The following is a 21,875-nucleotide window of genomic DNA, read 5'->3' on the forward strand; positions in this document are numbered from 1 at the left end:
GCCGGAACCACTTCCGGCACGGGGACCAACGATCCGCCCGAATTGTTGTTCCGCTTCCGGCAGCACCAGATAAGTCGCGAGTGGAACCTTCAATGCTGTCGTTTGCACTGACAGAGACTTCGGTGAGTGGGGTCCTTCTGCCGTGCTTTGCCATACCGACTGCTGTATTTATCTTTAAATTTTTATGATTTCCTTTAGTGCGCTGAAACTTGACATTAATTTCAAATCCATTCCCCCGAGAAGGGCTGAGGCTGTGCATTGTGCGCAGGCGCCGTAGGGGCGCGAAGGGCTAGGGCTGCGGGCCCGGGGGTGGCCTCCCCGAGGTCAGGCACTTGTCGGCGGTCGCCGTCCTGCCAGTGCGCTGGGGGCATCCGCTGGACCTGGCCGCGGGGAGTCCGCCCTCAGGCTGCCAGAATGCTCAGGGAGCGCTCATTCACCGTTCACCTGTGCGCGCTGGGCTGGCCGCCCTCACCATCACTTTTATCTCAGTTCCCTTTCATGTGACTCCGTAGGGCTGTGGTGGGGACCAGCTCGGCTGAGAGGCTGGTCCCATAGTGGAAGGGACAGTATACTACTGTTTAGCCTACGGTACAGAGTTCCCAAACGAGGACATTTCTGAACAACAGTATTTTCAAAGTAGAAATGAATTTATCCTGTACGGTTGCATTTGTAGGCACTTTGAATTTGCATTAAGGGCATTTCTTGTTAAACGAATTTTTGTACATTTAAGTGAAGATACACACACACGCACACACACACACACACACACACACACACACATATGTATTATATATATATATATATAGTGCCTGGTGTGTTGATTTCCCAGTCATCCCAGCCTGCATGAAATCTTTAATATCTAGTTTTGAGGTTAGAAAATTTTAAAAATTAGAATTCTGATGTCAAATTAGTGTGTTTATTGAAGCGTTGCAACGTTTTGTGTTTCTGAATTGGAATGCAAATGTATTGTAACCTTTCAGTGGTGTATGTTGATGGCTTGAATGATTTGTCACTTATAACAATTTATTGTGAAATTAATAAAGAATGAGAAAAGGATGAAAATGGGGGGTGGGGAAGGGCTAGAAAAGAATTTGAAGGCTCCCAACACAAAGAAATGAAACAAGGTGTGCTGGCTTAGGCCTGGAATCACTAGCACCTGGGAGGTCCAGGGTTACACAGCAAAACTATCTCGAACACACACACACATACACACTAAAAAAAAATAATTTAAAAAATCGAAGGGTGTGAAAGAAAAAGAAATGATTTATTTTTAAGAAGATGAAAATGGTAATTGCCTTGATTTCATCTTTATACATTGTATGCATGTGTTCAAGAAGCAACTGTATCCCATAAATATGAAATTATTTTGTGTCAATTGAAATATTTAAGATATTGCATCATTCATAACAGTCACAGTGCTGACCAGTGAGTGTTGAGGTAATTTTTCTTCCCTTAAAGTGTCTCTATAATTTAAAACATTTTGTGTTACCATGCATACATACATGTTTGTATTGTGTGGCTGCCTATGTGTGCAGGTAGAAGCCAGAGGACAGCGTTGGATGTGATCCTCAAACCACTGTTTGAGACATTGTTTTTCACTGGCCTGGAGTTCACCAATTTGGCTAGACTTGACTGGCCATCTGCTTCTGCAGCAAGCACTTTGCTGACTATGCTGTCTTTGTTTATTTAGAGGCAGAATCTTCCTATGTCATGAACTGATGGGCTCAAGGGATCTTTTTGTCTCAGCCTCCTAAAGAGTTGGACTCCAGGTGAGCATCACTGCACATAACTAAAGTATTATGTTTTTAAATGTGTCTGCAAATAACAGAATAATAAGTGAGCACTGCTCTTCCTAGAATTAACTATTATTAACAGTTCATTGGGATCTGTTCAGACTTCTTATATCAACAAATAATGTCCTTTTTGGTACTTAATATCTATGGATATATTGTTTGTAACTTTTGCATTTAATAAGTCATGGTGATTTTTTTCCATAAGAATGATTAGTTCTACCTCACTTTTCTTCTTAATTATCTTTATTTAAATATGCTTCTAATAGCCATTAAGTTGTTTCCATTTTTCATGATTAAAAATCATGTGTATAAGTGACTATGTTATATACACAGAGATAAACAGATAGATGTATATCTTCTTTGTTTTGTTTTGTTTTTTGAGACAGGATCTCATGTAGTCCAGGTTGTTCTCCAACTCACTATATAGCTGTGATGGCTATAAATTCCTGATTACCTTGCCTCCACCTCCCATGGTCTGCATGTATATTTCTACACTATAGATCCTGTGTGTGAAATTGTTGACCACAGAGTCATTCTTTTTTAAATTTTTAATTAATTAATTTGAGAGAGAGAATGGGCACACCAGGGCCTCCAGCCACTGCAGATAAACTCCAGATACATGCATCACCTTGTGCATCTGGCTTACATGGGTCCTGGGGAATCCTGGGTCCTTTGGATTTGTGGGCAAGCACCTTCACTGCTAAGCCATCCCTCCAACCCCAGAGTCATCCTTTTAATTTAATAAACTTAATTTTGATACACATGTTCCAACTTTGCCTCTAATCAGCTGCAACCATTTTCACTATAACTTTGAAATTTCTTTTTCAACTTTATATACAATTTTTATGGAAATATGTAGTATATTTTGATCATTATCCCCTCCCTTACGTTTTATTGACCCTTCTTGCCACTCCTGTTCCATTGAAACCCTTCTTCCCACCAGACCTTCCCTTTCTAACTTTGATGCCTTATGTTTTTTCCCTTGTGAGCGTATGCAACCTACTGAGTTTGTTTCAGGTTGCCTGCATGAGCATAAGTGGAGGATTGTTTACCCATGATGAAACATATACCTTTATTTGAGTGATATTTAACTGCTTTATTTTAATGGACAAACAAAATAAAATTATCAGAAGTTATGCATAGGTACTGGTACAAGTATTTGATGCTACTTGACACTGGACAAGGAACACTGGGTAAAGAGATCACTTAAATATGACCCTGACAGTCTTATTGCAAAAGCAGAAGTTGCGATCAACCACCTTCGTTACCTTCAACATTCCTAAACTCTTGAAAATATGAACATATCTCAAGAATGCTTAAAATAATCTATATATATATAATTAGCACTTCTTTATTTCCTTTGCTTAATAACCTCTAGCTATAAAAGATATTTTGTTGTTTGGCCTTAATATTACAACTTTCTAATATTCTCAAATGGATAGCTTCTAAGGAGCATGTGGTGAAATAAAGAAAAAAATCTACTGATTCCTTAAATTATTATTTTATATAATTGCCAAATATTAGCAGTAGAAGCTTTACCTATGAAAAACTAAATTTTATGAGGTTTTCTTTCTAATGCAATTATTATTTATTCTTCTCTGTATCTACCTTGAGAACTGGCAATTTGTAAACTACATGAAACTATAAAGCAAAAGCTTCCTTGAGCCAGGCTTATCAGCTCACCCTTGCCATTCCAGCACTTGGGAACCTGAGGCAGGAGGATTGCCATGAGATTGAAGCCAGCTTGGGCAGTACAGTGAGTTATAGAGTAAGACCTTGTTTCAAATAAACTTAAAAAGAAAAGAAAAACTGAAAAAGAAAAGAAAAATGTATATACCCCCTGAATCTTCTATATTTTACTCTTAGTTGTCAAACATTGTAAATAAATACTACTCTAAACATTAATCACCACTAATGAAAGAAAACTAAAATATTTTCCTTAAGATTTTGAGAAAAGAGTGTTTATTTTTAACAACCTGAAATGAATAGTACTTAATTGTAGCAATTATTATATTTATTGTTTTACCATTTTCAAAGGACTTTTCAAGACCATTATTAATTTGATCTATTTGTGGAAAAGGAAGGACAGTTATATCCTTTTGCCATGCAGGGCACACACCTGAAATTCTTTCCTGAAGTCTGTCTTCTTCACAGACCTACTGTGCCATTTATGCATTCTCACTGCAGTGCACTACCTTTTAATTAATTACCTTTTACTGTGGGGGCTTTGTTGGCATACTGGCTGTGACTTTACTCCATACTTCTCCATTGCCTAAAGGCGTTGAACATTTTTCATGCAGTTATTTACCTGACCATAATTTGTTAGTGAGCTATATGTTCAAATCTTTGCCCTTTAATAAATTGAATGTGGAGCTGGGGAGATGGCTTAGCAGTTAAGTGCTTGCCTGTGAAGCCTAAGGACCCTGGTTCAAAGCTCCATTCCCCAGGACCCATGTTAGCCAGATGCACAAGGGGGCACATGCGTCTGGAGTTCCATTTGCAGTGAGTGGCTGGAAGCCCTGGCGCACGCATTCTCTCTCTCTCTATCTGCCGCTTTCTCTCTCTGTCTGTCACTTTCAAATAAAAAATAAAAATGACAAAAAACATTTAAAAATAAATAAATTGAATGTGTGTGTGTGTATGAGTGCACATATGACAGCCTGTGTGATGGTCAGAGAACAACTTTCAAGGTGGTCTTTAACATTGACCTTGTTTGAGGAAGCACCTCTCATTGTTTTTCACTCCTTCACCAGGTTAGCTGGTACTTGAGTTTCTTCTCTGGGATAACATAAGCCCACCACAGCTTCAGGCTTTTTCCTGGGGTCCAGAGATCTGAACTCAGATAGTCTGCTCCCTAGTTAAGTTAGTGTCTAAGGTCACAAACATTGGGGAGAAAAAAAAAAACAACAACTATTTTTGAGAGAGAAAGAGGCAGAGAGAAAAAGAGAATGGGCCCACTAGGGCCTAATCACTGCAAACGAATTCCCGATGCATGTATTTTGCATCTGACTGTTTACATGAGTATTGTGTCCTTGGGCTTCACAGGCAAGCACCTTAACTGCTAAGCAATCTCTCTCTCTCTCTTTTCGATATCCATTTATTTGTTTGACAGAAAGAGAGAAAGAAAAGAGTTTGGGTGTGCTAGGGCGGGCTTCTTGAAGCTGTAAATTAATATCAGATGCATGTTCCTTTTTATGCACCTGACTTTATTGGGGCCTTTTAACAACCGAGTCATCTCCCTAGCTCCACAAATATTTTTTGTTTATTTACTTATTTTGGATACTGGATCTCATACAGCCCCTGGCTTACCTGCAACTCCCTAGTGACCATGACCTTGAACTCCTGATGCTCCTGCCTCCACCTATCAAGTCCTAGAATTACAGGAGTGCACCAGCACACCTGGTTTTGTATGTGCAAGGGATTGAGTTTAGGGCTTTCTGCATGGCAAGCAGGCACTCTACCTACTGAACCACATGCCCAGCCCTGCAAACATTTTCAGTGTTTGCTGTCTTCTAGCAGTACTGTTGTTTTAAATCATGACCAATTGTGAGCTATGTTTCATGTATGGAGGTATGAATCGAAGTTCATCTTTTCTTCACTTGGATGTTCAATTTTTGTAACATTTCTTAAAAATGTTACCTTTTTGGTATCTTTGTGAAAATAAATTTCTTATATATGAGGTTTATCTCGACACTATTCTGTTACATGGCCTGCTGGGTGTCATTTTAATGGCACCACAATCTTGATTAAATAGCATTGTAGGAAGTCAACATCAGCTAATGTGAAGTTCGCCTACGGTATTTTTCAGTCATTTTCACTATTCTATGCCCTATAATTTCACATAGCAATTTGAGAATCAGCTTATAACTTTCTACACTAGAACTTCCTAAATTTGCACTTGGCATTGCATTGACTCTGTAGATAATTTTGGGGACATTTGGCATGATGATGAGATTATCATGATTTATCTTCTCGTTAGGATGAGGATATTTACAGCCTTTGTGAGACATTTTATTGACATTTCAGTGAGAAAAAAAAAATACTTCCATTGTTTCATTCACTATGTTTATTGGAAGGGATTATAAGGCACATTGGATTAAGGCCCACACTAAAGTCCTTGCTTTAATTTCATTATATCTGTAGAGATTTTATTTCTAAATCATCCCGGTTTTGAATGCCAGCATGAAAAAAAAAAAAATCATACCACAGTCATGTAATTTTCCTCTCCTTTGTTTCCAATGGCTTCTCAAAGCCCTTTCCTTAGAATTAAAATTTGGGATCGTGCCCATCTTGAAAGCCAGTCTATATTAGGGTTCTCTAAAGGAACAGAACAGAACAATGGAATGAATATGCAAAATAAAGGAGACTCATTAGTTTGTAGGGCACAAGCTATGCTGACCAACAATGGCTAGCTACAGAGAAACTAGTAGTTGCTCAGTCCATGAGGCTAGCTGCCTCAGCAGTCCCAATCTAGCACTGAAGACCTGAAAGATTCCTGGCGAGCTGCTGGTCCTTAGTCCACATTGGAAGAAGTTGGGGTCTAGTGTCAGCCAAGGATGGCAGCACCAGAATAGATGCATTCACCAGCAAGTAGCCAGGGCAATCAGACAAATGGACTGCTTTCTCCTAAAAATTTTATGTAAGCTGCCCCCTTAAGGGCTGCCCACTATGGGGGAGGATCTTGCCCCTCAATCCTTCCTAGGAACCCCTTCATAGGTATGCTATCTGGTCAAGTTGACAACAGAATTTAGCTATCACATAATCTCTATTTGTTAGGATTGTAGCTAGGGACCTATGGTGTGAACTTTACCATCTTAACCGTTTTTAAGTATACCATTCAGTGTCATTACCTACATTCATATTCATATGTAATCACACTTCTTACACAACTCTTTTCATCTTATAGTAATGATGAAACTCTGTCCCTGCTAGACAGTACTTTTCCTGTTTCCACCTCAAGTCCCTGGGAATCACTGTTTTATGCAAATTTGTCTTTTGTGTCTGTTTTATTTCACATAGTGTAATGTTCATCCCTGTTTCAGCATGTGTTAAAATCTCCCTTTTTAGCCTAGTGTGGTGGTGGTGTGGTGGTGTACCCCCTTAAGAATAGCACTCAGGGACACAGGTAGGAAGATCACTGTGAGTTAAAGGCCAGTCTGAGACTAGAGTGAATTCCAGGTCACTTTGGGCTAAAGCAAGACCCTACTACATGAAACCAACAACAACAAAAAAAAAAAAAAAAACTCTTTAAGTTTAAATGCTATTTTCCTATATGTATGTATCATGTTTTGTTTATCGACTTATTTATCACTGGTCACTTGGTTTCCTTTCACCTTCATCAATTGTGAATAACGTGAATATGAACATAGCTGTCAAAACAGTCTTTGAACCCCAGTAGAATGTAAACTTTGTGAAGATCAAGAGAATATGAATCTTGGTCATTATCTATTATAGCCCCAATTTTGTGTCTGTCACAAACCAGGCACCCAGTAATTGTACATATATGTGGAGCTGAGGTTCAAACCAGGGCCTGTGTGTGCTTGTCAAGCACTGTGCCACCGAGGTACATCCCCAACCCCAATCCTTTCATTTTGTAAATGCTTCAGAAATTGTGATGAGCATATCTGTTTAATTTTAGAGTGTAGCTAGCTATCTATTATAAAATTTCAAAAACTAAGCATCTTATTGAAAGTGGGTCGATGTGGCATACAGTGACACCTACCTGCATTAAGGAAGCTGATGCAAGAGGATTTCAAGCTCCAGAGCAGGCTGGGCTTGAGAACATCCTGTCAGAAAACATAACATAAAATGAATTGTTTGATGATATTCTGTAGGAAAAAAACAATGCCCTGTTCTGTAGATTAAGGTTGGACTGTCTTAGCATTTTAGAGCCTTTCCATTTTGGTGACCCTATACTTCATGCTAGCCTAAGAGCAAGAGTAAGGGATATTAGCCGTGTACTGGTAGTCTTTCTTTAAGTTATAAATAGATCAGAAAATGAATATTGGATGGTCAAAGAACTATGTCAAAAGAGAGGATATGATGGATTAATTAGGCTCTGAAATGTAGGTATAGTCTGTCCTGTTTTGTTCCAACATTATCTCTGTAATAATATTGTCTTACAGTTTCATCCTTAGATTTGCTAGTAATCAATCAGTAAGCAAGCATCCATAGTGAATTTAGTATTTTGAAGTTGTAAGCATTTATACCAATCCCAACAGGAAGCAGAAAATACATACTCTTGTGATCAGCCTTTATAACATACCCATTGATGGCAATGAAAAGACTTCAAGCAAACTTGAAGCAAATTTGCTCATTTCCTTATTTCTCTCCACTATGCAGAAAATTTCTCATCACATGAAAGGAGACAAGATAATTTTTCAAGATGTATCTTAAAAATAGGATTCAAATATTTTAATTCATATACATCACTTTGTTCCTTTTCAGTACCACAATTATCTCCCACACAGATAATATTCTAGGAATGCTCAATTCATGCATAAGCAGAAATGTGACAGAAGCCAGAACTGAAATAGCAACTGAATTAGCTTGTCATTTAAGTAATGTCTTTAAATACCTCTCACTTAGGATCACAATGGTCCGCAGTGGGAAAAATGGCGACCTCCATCTCAAACAGATTGCATATTATAAAAAAACGGGCGAATATCACCCAAGCACACTGCCAAGTGAGAGAAGTGGCATAAGACGAGCAGCAAAGAAGTTTGTCTTTACAGGTAAGCTTCGTGTCTAGATCCCAAGTAATGGGTTCCTCACACATATTCTTTTTTTGTTATTTTTATTTATTTATTTGAGAGAGACAGACAAAGAGGCAGAGAGGGAGGGAGGGAGGAAGGGAGGGAGGGAGGGAGGGAGGGAGGGAGGGAGGGAGGGAGAGAATGGGCGCACCGGGGCCTCCAGCCACTGCAAACGAACTGCAGATGCATGCGCCCCCTTGTGCATCTGGCTAACGTGGGTCCTGGGGAGTCGAGCCTTGAACCGGGGTCCTTAGGCTTCACAGGCAAGCACTTAACCGCTAAGTCATCTCTCCAGCCCTTCACACATATTCTTTGTGGGATCTTGGATGTTTCTCTGGTATTTGTTTATTGCCAAGTATTTACCAGTAAAATTGATAATGATACTCAAAAGAAAAATAAATATCACAGTGAGCTATAAAAAGACCACTTTGCATAAGACCTGCTAACTTACAGACTCAAGGATACCTTGAAAACAAATTTGACCTAAATTAATTTCTTGTAGCTTTTGTCCTTTTATGGTGCTTACTTATAGGGTGCCTCTTCAAGCACTGATGCCATTGTAATGAGGATATTATTTGATGATTAATTGTTTAATACAAAAGTGTCAAAGTTGAACTAGGTCACTTACTAAACAAGAATAAAAGAATCTTATCTTCACTACTGTGGTTTATCCCTTCCCATTGCCAATAAGTATTCTCAGAATTACATTTGTTTTCCTAAATTGACATTCCCTGTGTAGATTAAATATTTGAAAGTCACTGGGGTGGTTATCTTGAAGGTTCATTCATAGAAGTTTTCTCTCTTTCCTTCCTCCTTCAAAGGGCAAAATGAATTAAAGATGACCTAAGCATAAGTATAGTCAACTTGGATGGATGTTAGTGCTGTTAGTGGGACTTGTGCCTATAGGTGTGGCATTGGACTTTCTCCAAAGCAGGTCAAGGTCTAAGATTGTAAATTCAAGGATCATTAGTAAATGCCTGTATCATGCCTATAAGTAACTCCTTTTGTTTAATATAGGCTGACTCATTACCTCTTAGACTAAAGTGAGGATTCATTCACTCATTTCTTGAATAACTTATGTAGAAATGTTCATTGAATTCTTGTTGCATTCCAGTCACATTTTAGGACCTGATGATATATTAATGATAATAAGATGGAAAGGATTCCTGCCCTTTCTGATTTAAGATACATGCTTACTCAGGACCTAGTATCTTACCTAATGCTCTACTCTGGACCTTGAATAGCTATCCCATTCACATGGGAGAAGTGAGGTTCTTCCTGTCCACTACTTGCATGACATCTGCTGATCCTCCTTTGGTATCCTCCTAAAGAAAACACAAATTGCAGGTTAAGTTTCAATTTCTCCCATTGTACCATCCCTACCTTTCACCCAAATCTTAAAAAAAAAGAAAAGCCCTAAGGAGGCATTATTGTAATACAGTTATTGTGAAATAGTTCAGAATATTGTCTTACAGGGAGTTCCTTATATATACATAATGCATTTGTTAATTTATGCCATTTTTAAGAGGCATCTACAAGTGCTTTCTAATTTGAATACTCCCATAGAAAGATTCCATGCTCCTACAGTTACATGCTAACACTATAAGTATTGTTAGTTACAAAATTATGGCAACTGCTGCTCATTGCAGGGGTGACTGAAGATTTTTCGGATTATAGAGTATTATCACTGCAAGTAAGTATTTTAAATGGAGAAAGACTCTGTAAAAAGCAAACTAAAAACCCTCATGGGTTGAATGTAAGTCTATGAGGATCTTAAGACTATAGAAGTAGAAAAATTACAGTTCTGTCTCTTTGGTGTCACTCATTTCAGAAAAAAAGCTGTTTTATGTTGGGAAAGACAGAAAACAGAATCGTTTGGTAGTTGTTTCAGAAGAAGAAAAAAAGAAAGCCCTACGAGAATGTCATGAGAATGACTCTGGGGGTCATCATGGTATCTCCAGAACGCTCACTCTAGTGGAATCCAACTACTACTGGACTTCAGTGACCAATGATGTCAAACAGTGGGTATGGCTTGTGTGTGCGGAGAATTTTGATTGTAATAAATATGCACAGCTTATTATTGCTTAAATTGTGCTATTATATAACCTCATTGAGTACTTTTTGTATAGTTTTATTTACCTTCACAATTCTTTTAAAAATTAATAAAACTAAAAATGAATTATTTAAATATTTGAAAATATCCTATTTAGATAAGATATTACTGAGAACCTTTTAGCTCTTTATTACAGGTAGAATTTGAACTGAAATTCCTTTGCTAGTCATTACATGTTTAATTCCAGTCATGCAAGATTTTCTGTTGAAGAATAAATGTGTTCATAATATATTTGTTCCAGTGTGGCTGTTAGCTTTTATGCCTAGTATACCTTGAGGCAGAAAATGTCAAATGTGGCAGAAACCTAAAACCAAATGAATGCAAAATAAAAGTACAAACTTTACATACTTTTCTTTGTACTTAACATTGGAAAAAATATTTGTTTGATATTTATCATCTGAGAATACAATTTTTGAAATAAAAGGCTATTTGTGATTAAAACTTACTAATAAGCTTCAGTTTGAAAATCAAAATTTTAATCAACAGTAATTTTGTTGATAATATGATATGGTGGTTTTTAAGTCTTCGAGAGAATTTACTTTGAATGTGAACTCATTCTTTAGCTACAGGCTGGCTTAAAACTCATAAGAATCCTCCTACTTCAGCTGGGATTAAAGGCATGTGCCATCATACCTGGCAGTTTACAAAATTTAATGCTAGATCTATCTTGAGAAATAGTGTGATCTGTCAATTGGTCAGTTGATCTGTTCTTACTACCCTCAGGTTAAAGCTACCTGAGAGCTTGGTGTTTGTTTTTGTTCATCTTCTTTTTCCAGGTCTTAGGAAGAGTTCTGGCATCTATTGATACTGTTGGGTTAATACTAACATTTTAGTAAATATTAGTAGAAAAGATGAATAAATGAACTTTAGGAAACATCTTTTGTATATAGAAATCATTTGTATTATACTCATGCTGATTTAGTTATAGAAAATAGAATATTGCTTGGTGTCTCTTAAATTCATGGTTTACCCCCACACACCTTTTTCTCCTTTCTTTCCTCTTCCTTAAAATAAGATCTCACTTTGTAGCCCAGGCTGACGTTAAACTTACTCTATGTTGGCCTTGGACTTATGGCATTCCTCCTACCTCAGCCTCCAAAATGGAGAGATTACAGACATTTGCTACCACACCTGGCTTGTAAAGTTTTTAATGTGTCAATTAAAAATAAAATTACAGGGCTAGAGAGATGGCTTAGCAGTTAGGGGTTGATTCCTTAGTACCTACGTAAAGCCAGATGCAAAAGTGGCACACGCATTTGGAGTTTGTTTATAGTAGCAAAAGGCTCTGGCGTGTGCATTCCCCTCATTTTGGGGGGAATGTTCATTCTCTCTCTTGCTCTCACTGTCATATAAATAAGTGAAAGCATTTTAAAAAGTAATAGAAAGCTTATTTTAATATCTTGATTTCATAAGCATTTATTGGCATGTGAACCAAAATTATGTTTCCATATGAATAAGACCTTGTAAGGTAGCCATTTAATAGAAATAGCAAGTAATAGTTATTTGTTATTCTAAATAAAATATTTTATTTAGCGGGCTATTCTGAGCCAAAGTTTCTCCTTCAAAACATAAAGTACCTATTAGCCATTTTTAAATCCTGATGTATAAGATTGCTTTTATAATTTATTAAAATGTTAATGTTTATATATATTTTCCTTATTGTTTGACTCTTTGTAGGTATATGCTTGTCAGCATTGCCAAGTGGCAAAAAATACAGTTATTCTAGCACCTAAACAGCACCTTCTTAAGGTGGAAAATCCGTGGAGTGTAGTTACTGTTGATTTGATGGGACCTTTTCATACAAGCAACAGAAGTCATGTATATGCTATAATCATGACTGATTTGTTCACAAAGTGGATTATGATTTTGCCTTTATCTGATGTTTCAGTGTCAGAAATTTCTAAAGCTATTATAAATATATTTTTCTTATATGGACCGCCTCAAAAAATAATAATGGATCAAAGAGATGAGTTCATTGAACAGGTAAGACAAATTACTTAGATTTGAGAATGAGCATATGTTAGTGTCTTTTGTTCAAATAAATTGCTATAAATATGGAAGCATATAATGTGTACTACAAGGATTTGGGGGCTAAAAATTGGGAGAGTAGGATTGTAACACATATTTTGCTATTAAGCAATTTTACCACAATCTTTGGATATCTTCACTAAAATGAGTAGGCAGGACAAATGCTGCTTGTTTCCAGCTAGCTTGACATAAAGTAAGAAGATAGAAAAAGAAATGATATTATCAAATGGGAGGAAATAACATAATTATAAGTGTTCAAATATAAAAATTTGTGATTATGTACATGTATATGCTTACATATATAGCTATAAAAATCTGCCAAGTTATTGGAATTGTTAAAATTTAAGAGTAATGTGATTACAGGGTATTTTTCTTATTGGTCTATATGCGTCATAACTATGTTGCCTCTATAATTTCTAGTGATTAACATGTCAATACAAGACTTGTCCATCCTTATGGGGGAAGACAGAGAAAAAGACATCAAAGTAGAAGAGGGGCTAGTTAGCAAGAAGAAGGAGTTCAGGTGAAGATGGAGAAAGGAGGAAGGCCAAGAGAAGCTTACCAGAGGGGATTATGATCAAAACAAACTACATGTATGAAAATTGGCTGTGAAACAGTTTAACAAAGTCTTGATCAAGGCCTGAGGTTGAAGTTGACCCCATGATACCTGTTCTGTGGAATTGTTTCCTGATTACCTTTCTATTAAAAGGCACCCTGAATTAGTACATATGAGCAAGGCATTGTACTCAGAGGAAAGTTACAGAGGACTTCCCTCCCTTCCCTGATGCATAAGCTGAAATAAAAGTTTATTTAATACTCATTTAAAAGGAGCCCAGGGTATACAGAGTTATAATAGTAGCTATGAATGTCCCTGGAAACCCATGCTTTTAGCTTTCTGTTTCACCATCTTTGGGGTGTAACTCTCAATCTTATGCTCCAAATATGGCTGCCAGAGCCCATGTCATTAGGTGTACATTACAGTCAGAAAAAGGAGAGCCATGGGCAAAACAGTCTGTTGCTAAGTGAGTTTGTACAGCAACTTTTACATATCTTTTTCTGCCATAGTGGTCTGTTGCATGGCCACTTGTACTTTTCAGGGAGCTTGGGAAGTGTAGCTTGTTTTTGTTAGTTTATCTTTGGTAAACTTTGACATTTTAATTATTCTGGAAGTACTTGTCTTTTCAGGAAAAAAGATTATGAAAGGTTAACTCAATTAAATGTGATAAATATTGTGAGAGATGAGACAGGAAAAATAGTTATTTTACATTTGAAAAGTTTACCATTATATATTTTTTAAATTCATTTTTACTTTTTTGAGAACATATACATAATAGCTATTGTTATGGCAATAGAAATAGTAAAAGTTTTAGAGATTATTTTAAATATTTTACAAATATTAATTCATTTAATCTTCAGAACTTCTGTGATTAGGATTTTCTTCATTTTACAAATAAGGAAATTGAGTGCAGTTTCAACAATGTGATCAGTGTCAGGTTTAACATCAGCCTGGGCTACAATTAACTGGATTGTGTGACCTGCTGGCTACTTTTTTAAAATCTAGTGAATTAACAAATTAATTGAACACAGTGTTAATATTGTATTTTGTCTTTCCATCTCCTTGTTGTACTGTGTGTTTGGTAAGACAAAGATTAAACTTCCTCAAAATGGGGCTAATAATACCTCATGAAATCCTTGTAAGGTATAATGATGATGTAAAACATCTAACATATTGACTTAAATGAGTATGGTCAATGAAATTGACAAGGTTCACATTTATTTGAAGCCTTTTTTTCTTAAATCATTTAAAAATACAAATCTTTAAAAGTCAGGTTTTTTTCATATTTTTCAGATCAATGTTGAATTGGGTAGATTATTTGGTGTAAAGCAGGTTGTAATATCTCATGCCTCTGGAAGTATTAATCCATCTGAAAGTACACCAAGCACAGTTAGAACCTTTCTCTCCAAACACTGTGCTGACCACCCAGACAACTGGGATGAGCATCTATCAGCTCTCTCATTTGCCTTCAATGTAACTCATTTGGTATGTGCCTTTTATTAATTCTAGACTTCTAAGGCATATCTGTATAAATGCTTTATAATAGATTCGCTGTTTTTTTTTTCTTAAAAATAGGAGCCTACAAAAAATACACCATATTTTCAAATGTTTAATCGGAATCCCTATATGCCAGAGTCATCAGGTAGCCCTCATGAAGTGGATGTTAACAATACAAGTATGTTTGCCAGAATTGTAGATGCAATTAAAGAAGCTGAGAAAATAGTGGAGACTAAGACCACATCCGTGGGCCAGGTGGGTCCAGTTAGTAAATAAGCTACATAAAATTCTGGAAAGTAATAATATATTTTTTAACTCAGCACTTTTGGATGTGCTTGCACATGTATATTATGTGTTAAACACAAAGGTTTTATCTACCAAGCTTTGCTTGTGTTAGGTAAAAAGGATGCTTATAAACTTTGAAATTCTGAAACACAATATTGGGAAAGCCATAGAGTTTAAATTACATAAAGCTGGATTCTAATCTGTGTCTTGCTACTTTTGGTAGTTAGATGATAAAATTACTTAACCAATTTTATTTTACATTCTAAGTAAAGTAGTGGTAATGATTCTAAGTTTAAAATGTTTTGAGATTTTAATTAGGATTCATTCTACCTTTCAGCCGCATCTTGGTGAATTGTAATATTATCATTATGTGCCTTTACTTTCAAGAGATAACTATAATTTTTTGTACTTACAGAATGAGAACAACAATTTGAATGAAACAAATAAAAGCAAGATTGCTAAAAAGAAAGCAAAGCAATTAAATCCATTTCATTTAAAAGTAGGACATGAAGTTTTAAGACAAAGGAAAAACTGGTGGAAGGATGGCCGTTTCCAGTCTGAATGGGTTGGCCCTTGTGTCATAGACTATATTACAGAAAGTGGATGTGCTGTCCTAAGAGACAATACTGGGACTAGACTGAAAAGACCTATCAAAATGTCCCACCTTAAGCCTTATGTAAGGGAGTCCAGTGAACAAGGTAGATATGCATCACTTCTCTATGTTTTTACTTTTTTTGAATGAGAGGAAATTTACATCTACAAAAACTGTTGTTTCCTTTTTGGTTAGGCTTTCTTTTCTTTTCTAAATTTTGTAAATCTTCATAAAGTTTTAGGTATTGCATGTAATCTCTTATTAGAACATACCTTCTTGGAGCTGGAGAGATGACTTAGTTAGGCACTTTCCGGTAAAGCCAAAGGACCCAGGTTCAATTCTCCAGGACCCACATAGGCCAGATGCACAAAGTGGTACATGCATCTGGAGTTCTTTTGCATGGGCTAGAGGCCCTGGCATGCCCACTCTATATCTGTCTGTCTGTCTGTGTCTCTCTTTCTCAAATAAATAGACTATATCTTCAAAATGTAGGAATTTTATTTTGATTTCTAGTGCCCTTTAACAGTTGCTATAAAAGATACTGGACCTATTTCAGAGAAAAAAGGATTATATCTTCTTTGTTTTCCTTTGTGCCTCATTTGTGTGTGTGTGTGTGTGTGTGTGTGTGTGTGTGTGTGTGTGTGTGTAAAAATAATAGTCAAGATCATTAATGCTGAAAGCAAATATATTGTCTGGAGTCTAATGAGATAAAGAACTAGAAAGTCTATGAGTGGGATAACCAAGAAGTTAATTAGTACCTTATTAGGTAATTCTACCCTTTTTTATAAAGAATGATAAAGCATTATGACATTTTCATATATGTATATCAGATACAGATATATGTATATGCAAAAAGATAAGGCACTAGTATTATTTGAATATAAGTAACATCTAATGATTTTATAGTATAATTTTGAACAATATACTTTACATAAGAGATACAAATAAATAACGAGCAACAACAAAAATAAATCACCTGTACTTATCTGTTCCCTATTTTTTTAGCTGCAAAGCCCTTGTGGGGTTGCTCAGTAGTCGCAGGTCAACCTACTTTGATGTAGACCACAACCCTTAGTATCTTTCTTTCTGTGACAGACCCTGTTACTCTAGCCACAAGCTTATCTTGGCCTATGTTCTCGTTCTGAAAGCTCACAAGTGCTTTTTCTCTGTTAGAAGATAAGTGTTTTCATTCCATGTGCCTCCTCTCAGGCCTGAGCTACCCTTCAAACCTCTCTCAAAGTTAGGTAGGAAAAAGATTATACATGTTCTTTCATTTTAGCAAGATTTCCTCCTTCATCTTTGGCATTCAGGACTTAATCCTTTTTTCTGTGTTAATGTTCAGTAATATAAAAGTTAAATTTAAAACATTACTGTAAACACTTTTCAGTTTGCTCTCAAAGACTTTTGGAAAGGAAGTCAAATATTTTGCTGCTTCTGAGTATTTCAGAACTGAATTAAACAAAGGTTCCTAAATAAAAGCAATATAATATTTGCCTCATGCTTGAATTTTCCACAGATGATTCTCCCAACTATATGAGGAAATGCCATTGTTACTCCTGCTGTGCATTTAAGTGTCTGAGATTGATAAGTGAATGTGCCTTAATTCTTCATGGTAACCCAAGAAAATATTGATCTGGTCATGTTATAATCTGATGCTAGGTTATTATTTAATCCTTTCTTGTTTTGTTATTTTTCTCATTGGTAGATATTTAAAATAAATATTAAGTATCCTGTCTTTCTTTATGATGTATATTCTTGACCAGCTGATTCTAAAGAGTTCTTGAGCTAAGTTTAATGCAGACAACTCTTTGTTACTTTTGGAAGGTTCTGGAGAGGGGCATGTTTGTGTATGTGTGATGTGCATGTGCAGATTCATGTTCATATATGTATAGGAACACATGTGTGCATAGGTATGTAGAAGCCAGAGATTGACAGCAGTTGTCTTCCTCAATCACTCTCCACTTTGTTCTTTGAGACAGGGTTTCTCACTGAACATAGAACTCACAAGTTCAGCTGAACTAGCTAACTCCCGAGGCCCAGGGATCCCTGTCTCTTCCTCCTCTGCTGAGACACTTGACACAATACCTGGCATTTTCCCTGAAGGCTGAGAATTAAGTTCAGGTCCACATGTTTGTATGGCAAGCATATTACCCACTGAGCCTTCTCTCCAGCCTGAAAAAATGTCTTTGAGTAACCGGCTGACTTTAAGTTGACATAAAGGTAGTCATTGTACATTTCAATGAAATTTAAATACTTGTCTTCATTTGTCATTGGTACTCTTCACCAGTGTTTAGATTTCCTCACTATATCAAAGACATGCTGTTTAAAATAGCTGTGCTTGTATTGCCAACTTCTTTTTCACTCTTATCTGGAACTAGTGTGGCGTTAACAAAGTTAGTACTAGGTCTACAGTGTGTATCATTGCTGTTTCAGGCAGGTCTATTTGTTGTTTTGTCTAGTTTGATGCTGAGCGCTTTTTCAAACTAACTGTTTTGACAACTTTTTAAAATATACTAGTGTCTCTTTGTAATCATTATAAACCCTCTTAAAAGGGGAAATTATTTTATTAACTTACTAGCCTGTCCAATGCAAATTTTAGGTGGTTTATAATTTGTTTATGATAAATTTAGGTCTACCTCATCCAAAAGATTTAGATTCATTTTTCTTTTTGGCTGAAAATCCCCATTTGTAAAATGATTTTTATTTCATAAGTCTCCTAATGCTTCCATAACAATTTATCATAAATTTAGTTCCTTGAAACAACAAAAATTTATTATCATAAATGTCTGTAAGCTTTCAGGCCATCATGGGTATTAATGGGCTAAAATCAAAGCACTAGCAGTTACGTTCTGTAGCATCTATAACAAATACTGCTACTTTTCTATCAGTTTAACAACCTTTCTAAATATTTTTTTTTTTTCCTGGGACAATGATAAATTTTCTAAAACTGTGACAAAATGCTGAGAGGAAAAAAATTCACTGTCAGTGTTATGTTGTGGATTGGGTAGACCTTTAAAGCTCCTAAGAATTTTTGCTATCAGATTTCACTTAAGTAAGCTATTTTTAAAGCTCCTTTATTGAAATCTGCCTCCTTACATCACAGAAACTTTATATTGTTTATAACTTTATATAACAAATTGATGCTATCTCATTACTGTGAAACATATAAACATTGGAGATATAAAAATTTAACAATTCTCTTTGCTAAAAATAAATCATTCTGGCTTTATTAATGTTTCCAGAGTGACTTTGTAGAACCATACTACAGATATTGTCACGATAAAAACATAGTTTTATAATTTTGTTTTTAATTTATATTGACTCCCAGTACCTCTAATATACACCACACATACAAATTTGAACCAAAAATTAGTCAAAGAAATAAAAAAGTTTTAATTTAAAAAAATATATTTATTTGTTAATCCAGGTGTGGTGGTGCATACTAACTTAACCCCAGCACTCAGGAAGCAGAGGTAGGATGATTGCTGTGAGTTCAAAGCCACCTTAAGAATCCATAGTGAATTCCAGGTCAATCAAGGCTAAAGCAAGACCCTACCTCAAAAACAAAAACAAAAATGATTTGTAAGCAGAGAGAAACAGACACAAAGAGAAAGAAAATATGTGCACCGTGCCCTCTGCACTGCAAAAACCTCCAGATGCATGCTCTGGTTTGTGCATCTGGCTTTATGTGGGTACTGGAGAATTGAACCCAGGCCATCAGGCTTTGCAATCCGGTGCCTTAACCACTAAGTCATCTCTTTAGCCCCTCTTAAAATTTTTGATGTGCCTTCGTATATGTCAAATACATTTTTGTATATGTATATATTTATACATAATTCTTTTTTTAATTTTTTTTTATTATTTATTTATTTGAGAGCGACAGACACAGAGAGAAAGACAGATAGAGGGAGAGAGAGAGAATGGGCGCGCCAGGGCTTCCAGCCTCTGCAAACGAACTCCAGACGCGTGCGCCCCCTTGTGCATCTGGCTAACGTGGGACCTGGGGAACTGAGCCTTGAACCGGGGTCCTTAGGCTTCACAGGCAAGCGCTTAACTGCTAAGCCATTTCTCCAGCCCTACGTAATTCTTTAATGTATATGTTTACTTAATGGCTAAGAGAAGTCTCCAGAAGTTCATATTGGTAGTTAAATTTTTATTATCATGGATTTTGTTCTTTACTGAATTTTAACAAAAAATACATTTGGTATCTTCTCTTTCAGACAGTCTCTTTCTCTTGCATGGGTCAGTCGTGGCAGATCATGACTATTTTGGATTGCCTGATATTGGAGCATATCAAGCAAACATTCTGGTAGAAGATACAACTATTGGCGTAGTTGATAATGAGTTACTGACATCAAGCAAGGACTGTGAACTTTTAGAATATAGAGATTCCAAAGTCTGTCCTTTGATAGAAGGGCATGATACTCTTGAAAAACAGACTTTCAGTCTACTGGACTCTTCAAATCAAGTACTTGAGCACTTAAGTTAGTAAAAACCCAAATTCATTTCAAATGCTTTTTTACAATATATAAACCACCTGAGTCTTTGTATGTTATCTGTTAAAATAATGTTATATAGAAGCAGTGTTTTGACACATACTTAATGACTAGTTTCTGAAGGTTTATAACTATTTATCTATAATGTTGTGGCCCAATGGAATATTGACATACACTTTTATATCTGCAACATAAACATATAATAGACAGAATTTAGGTTTTTGTTTTATTTTTTCTTCTATGTAAAGAAAAGAAATAAATAAACAAATAAACATTGCTTCTTAGGAAACAAATTCCAGCAGCAAACTTTCAAACCTTTGTCTGATATTGGTACTATATTTTCAGTTCTAATTTTTATAAAATGTCTCCCCCTTTCAAATAAGTTTAAACTACTTTGAATGAGTTAATAAATATTGAGTGAATTCTAAACTGAATGAAATTAAACTTCATGTGACATTGGAACTTTTTAAGGATTTATTTACTCTCTGTCTGTATCCCTCTGCTTGCAAATAAGTAAAATATTTTAAAAAGGGCTGGAGAGGTGGCTATGTGTTTAGAGCATTTGCATGCAAAGCCTAAAAACCCACGCTTGATTCCCAATACCCACATAAAAGCAGAAGAACAAAGTGGCACATGTATCTGGAGTTTTTTTGTAGTGGCTAGAGGCCCATTCTCTCTCTCTCTTTCTCTTATTCTCTCTCTCTCTCTTGCCTTCTCTCTCTGCTTAAAAATAAACAAAATATTTTTAAAAGATTTATTTATTTGAGAGTGAGGCTTCAACCACTGAGCCATCTCTTCCACCCCAACATTAGAACTTTTAAAAACAGTACTTTTGGAATTAACTTAGGGTTTAATGGGCTTTTACAGAGGACTGACCACTCAAATTATTTGAATTTTAAAACCCTTTTGAGAGTTAGGGTCTGAAATTATATGTTGGTTAAAAAGTATTTGCTTGGCCCCCAACACCTCAGCACTGAAGCAGACCAAAAATGAACCCAACATGGCTCAGGGAAATCTTGCGGAAGAGGGGGCGGAAAGAATGTCAGAGTCACATGTTGGGTCATGATTTGCAGAGACATTTATCATACCAATAACTGAGGGCTAACTCCATAATGCACAACCCATTTTCATTAACAAGGAGGGTCTCATGTGAGGGGGTAGTTCACAGATGAGCCTAAATAATGGTACCAAACTGCCTGTATTTACTGAAAAGAAAACTAATAAATTAATTTTTTTAAAAAAAGTATTTGCTTGTTTCTACATTGTATATTTATTTAGGAAGGTTTATTTTTCTTTTTTAAAGATATTTATTTATTTGTTTATATGGGGCAGAGAGACGGAGAGAGAGAGAGAGTGAGAATGGGCATGCCAGGCCTCTAGCCACTACAAATGAACTCCAGACATATGTGCTACCATGTGCATCAGGCTTACATGGGACTTGAACCTGAATCCTTAGGCTTCACAGGCAAGAGCCTTAACCACTAAGCCATCTCTCTAACCCCATATTATATATTTAAAAGCATCAATTAAGATATTTTTCTGAAGCTGGGTGTGGTGGTACATGCCTTTAATCTCAGTACTTGGGAAGTAAAGATAGGAGGATCACTGTGAGTTCAAGGTTACCCTAAAACTGCATAGTGAATTCCAGGTTGGCCGAGGCTTCAGTGAGATCCTACCTCAAAAAACAAAACAAAAAAAGGTGAAATAGCCAATATCACAGAGTTCCTGTTATAGTTTCTATGATACATGAAAAGCACTGT

The 21,875-nt window shown here is 36.2% G+C and overlaps 1 protein-coding gene across 3 annotated transcripts; it reads left to right on the plus strand.

The window, feature by feature from the left end:
* The first annotated feature begins 26 nt into the window (after positions 1-26).
* Positions 27-20,577, plus strand: Gin1 (gypsy retrotransposon integrase 1). 3 transcript variants are annotated; one of them, XM_045133074.1, is made up of 9 exons: positions 27-122; positions 1,691-1,769; positions 8,382-8,527; positions 10,380-10,573; positions 12,339-12,644; positions 14,539-14,730; positions 14,821-14,997; positions 15,443-15,725; positions 17,136-17,364. In XM_045133074.1, the coding sequence occupies exons 3-9, from the start codon at positions 8,389-8,391 to the stop codon at positions 17,249-17,251; spliced, it is 1,407 nt and encodes a 468-aa protein (XP_044989009.1). In that variant the 5' UTR covers positions 27-122; positions 1,691-1,769; positions 8,382-8,388; the 3' UTR covers positions 17,252-17,364. The 3 variants fall into 3 exon arrangements, with proteins under 3 accessions (XP_044989009.1, XP_004652545.2, XP_044989010.1); XM_004652488.2 differs by lacking the exon at positions 17,136-17,364 and adding an exon at positions 19,840-20,577 and having other exon boundaries at positions 28-122; XM_045133075.1 differs by lacking the exons at positions 27-122; positions 1,691-1,769; positions 8,382-8,527; positions 17,136-17,364 and adding an exon at positions 19,840-20,577 and having other exon boundaries at positions 10,433-10,569.
* Positions 20,578-21,875: the final 1,298 nt, after the last annotated feature.

Source organism: Jaculus jaculus, chromosome 13 (genome assembly GCF_020740685.1).
Source record: "Jaculus jaculus isolate mJacJac1 chromosome 13, mJacJac1.mat.Y.cur, whole genome shotgun sequence".
In the NCBI taxonomy this organism is placed as follows: Eukaryota; Metazoa; Chordata; class Mammalia; order Rodentia; family Dipodidae; genus Jaculus; species Jaculus jaculus.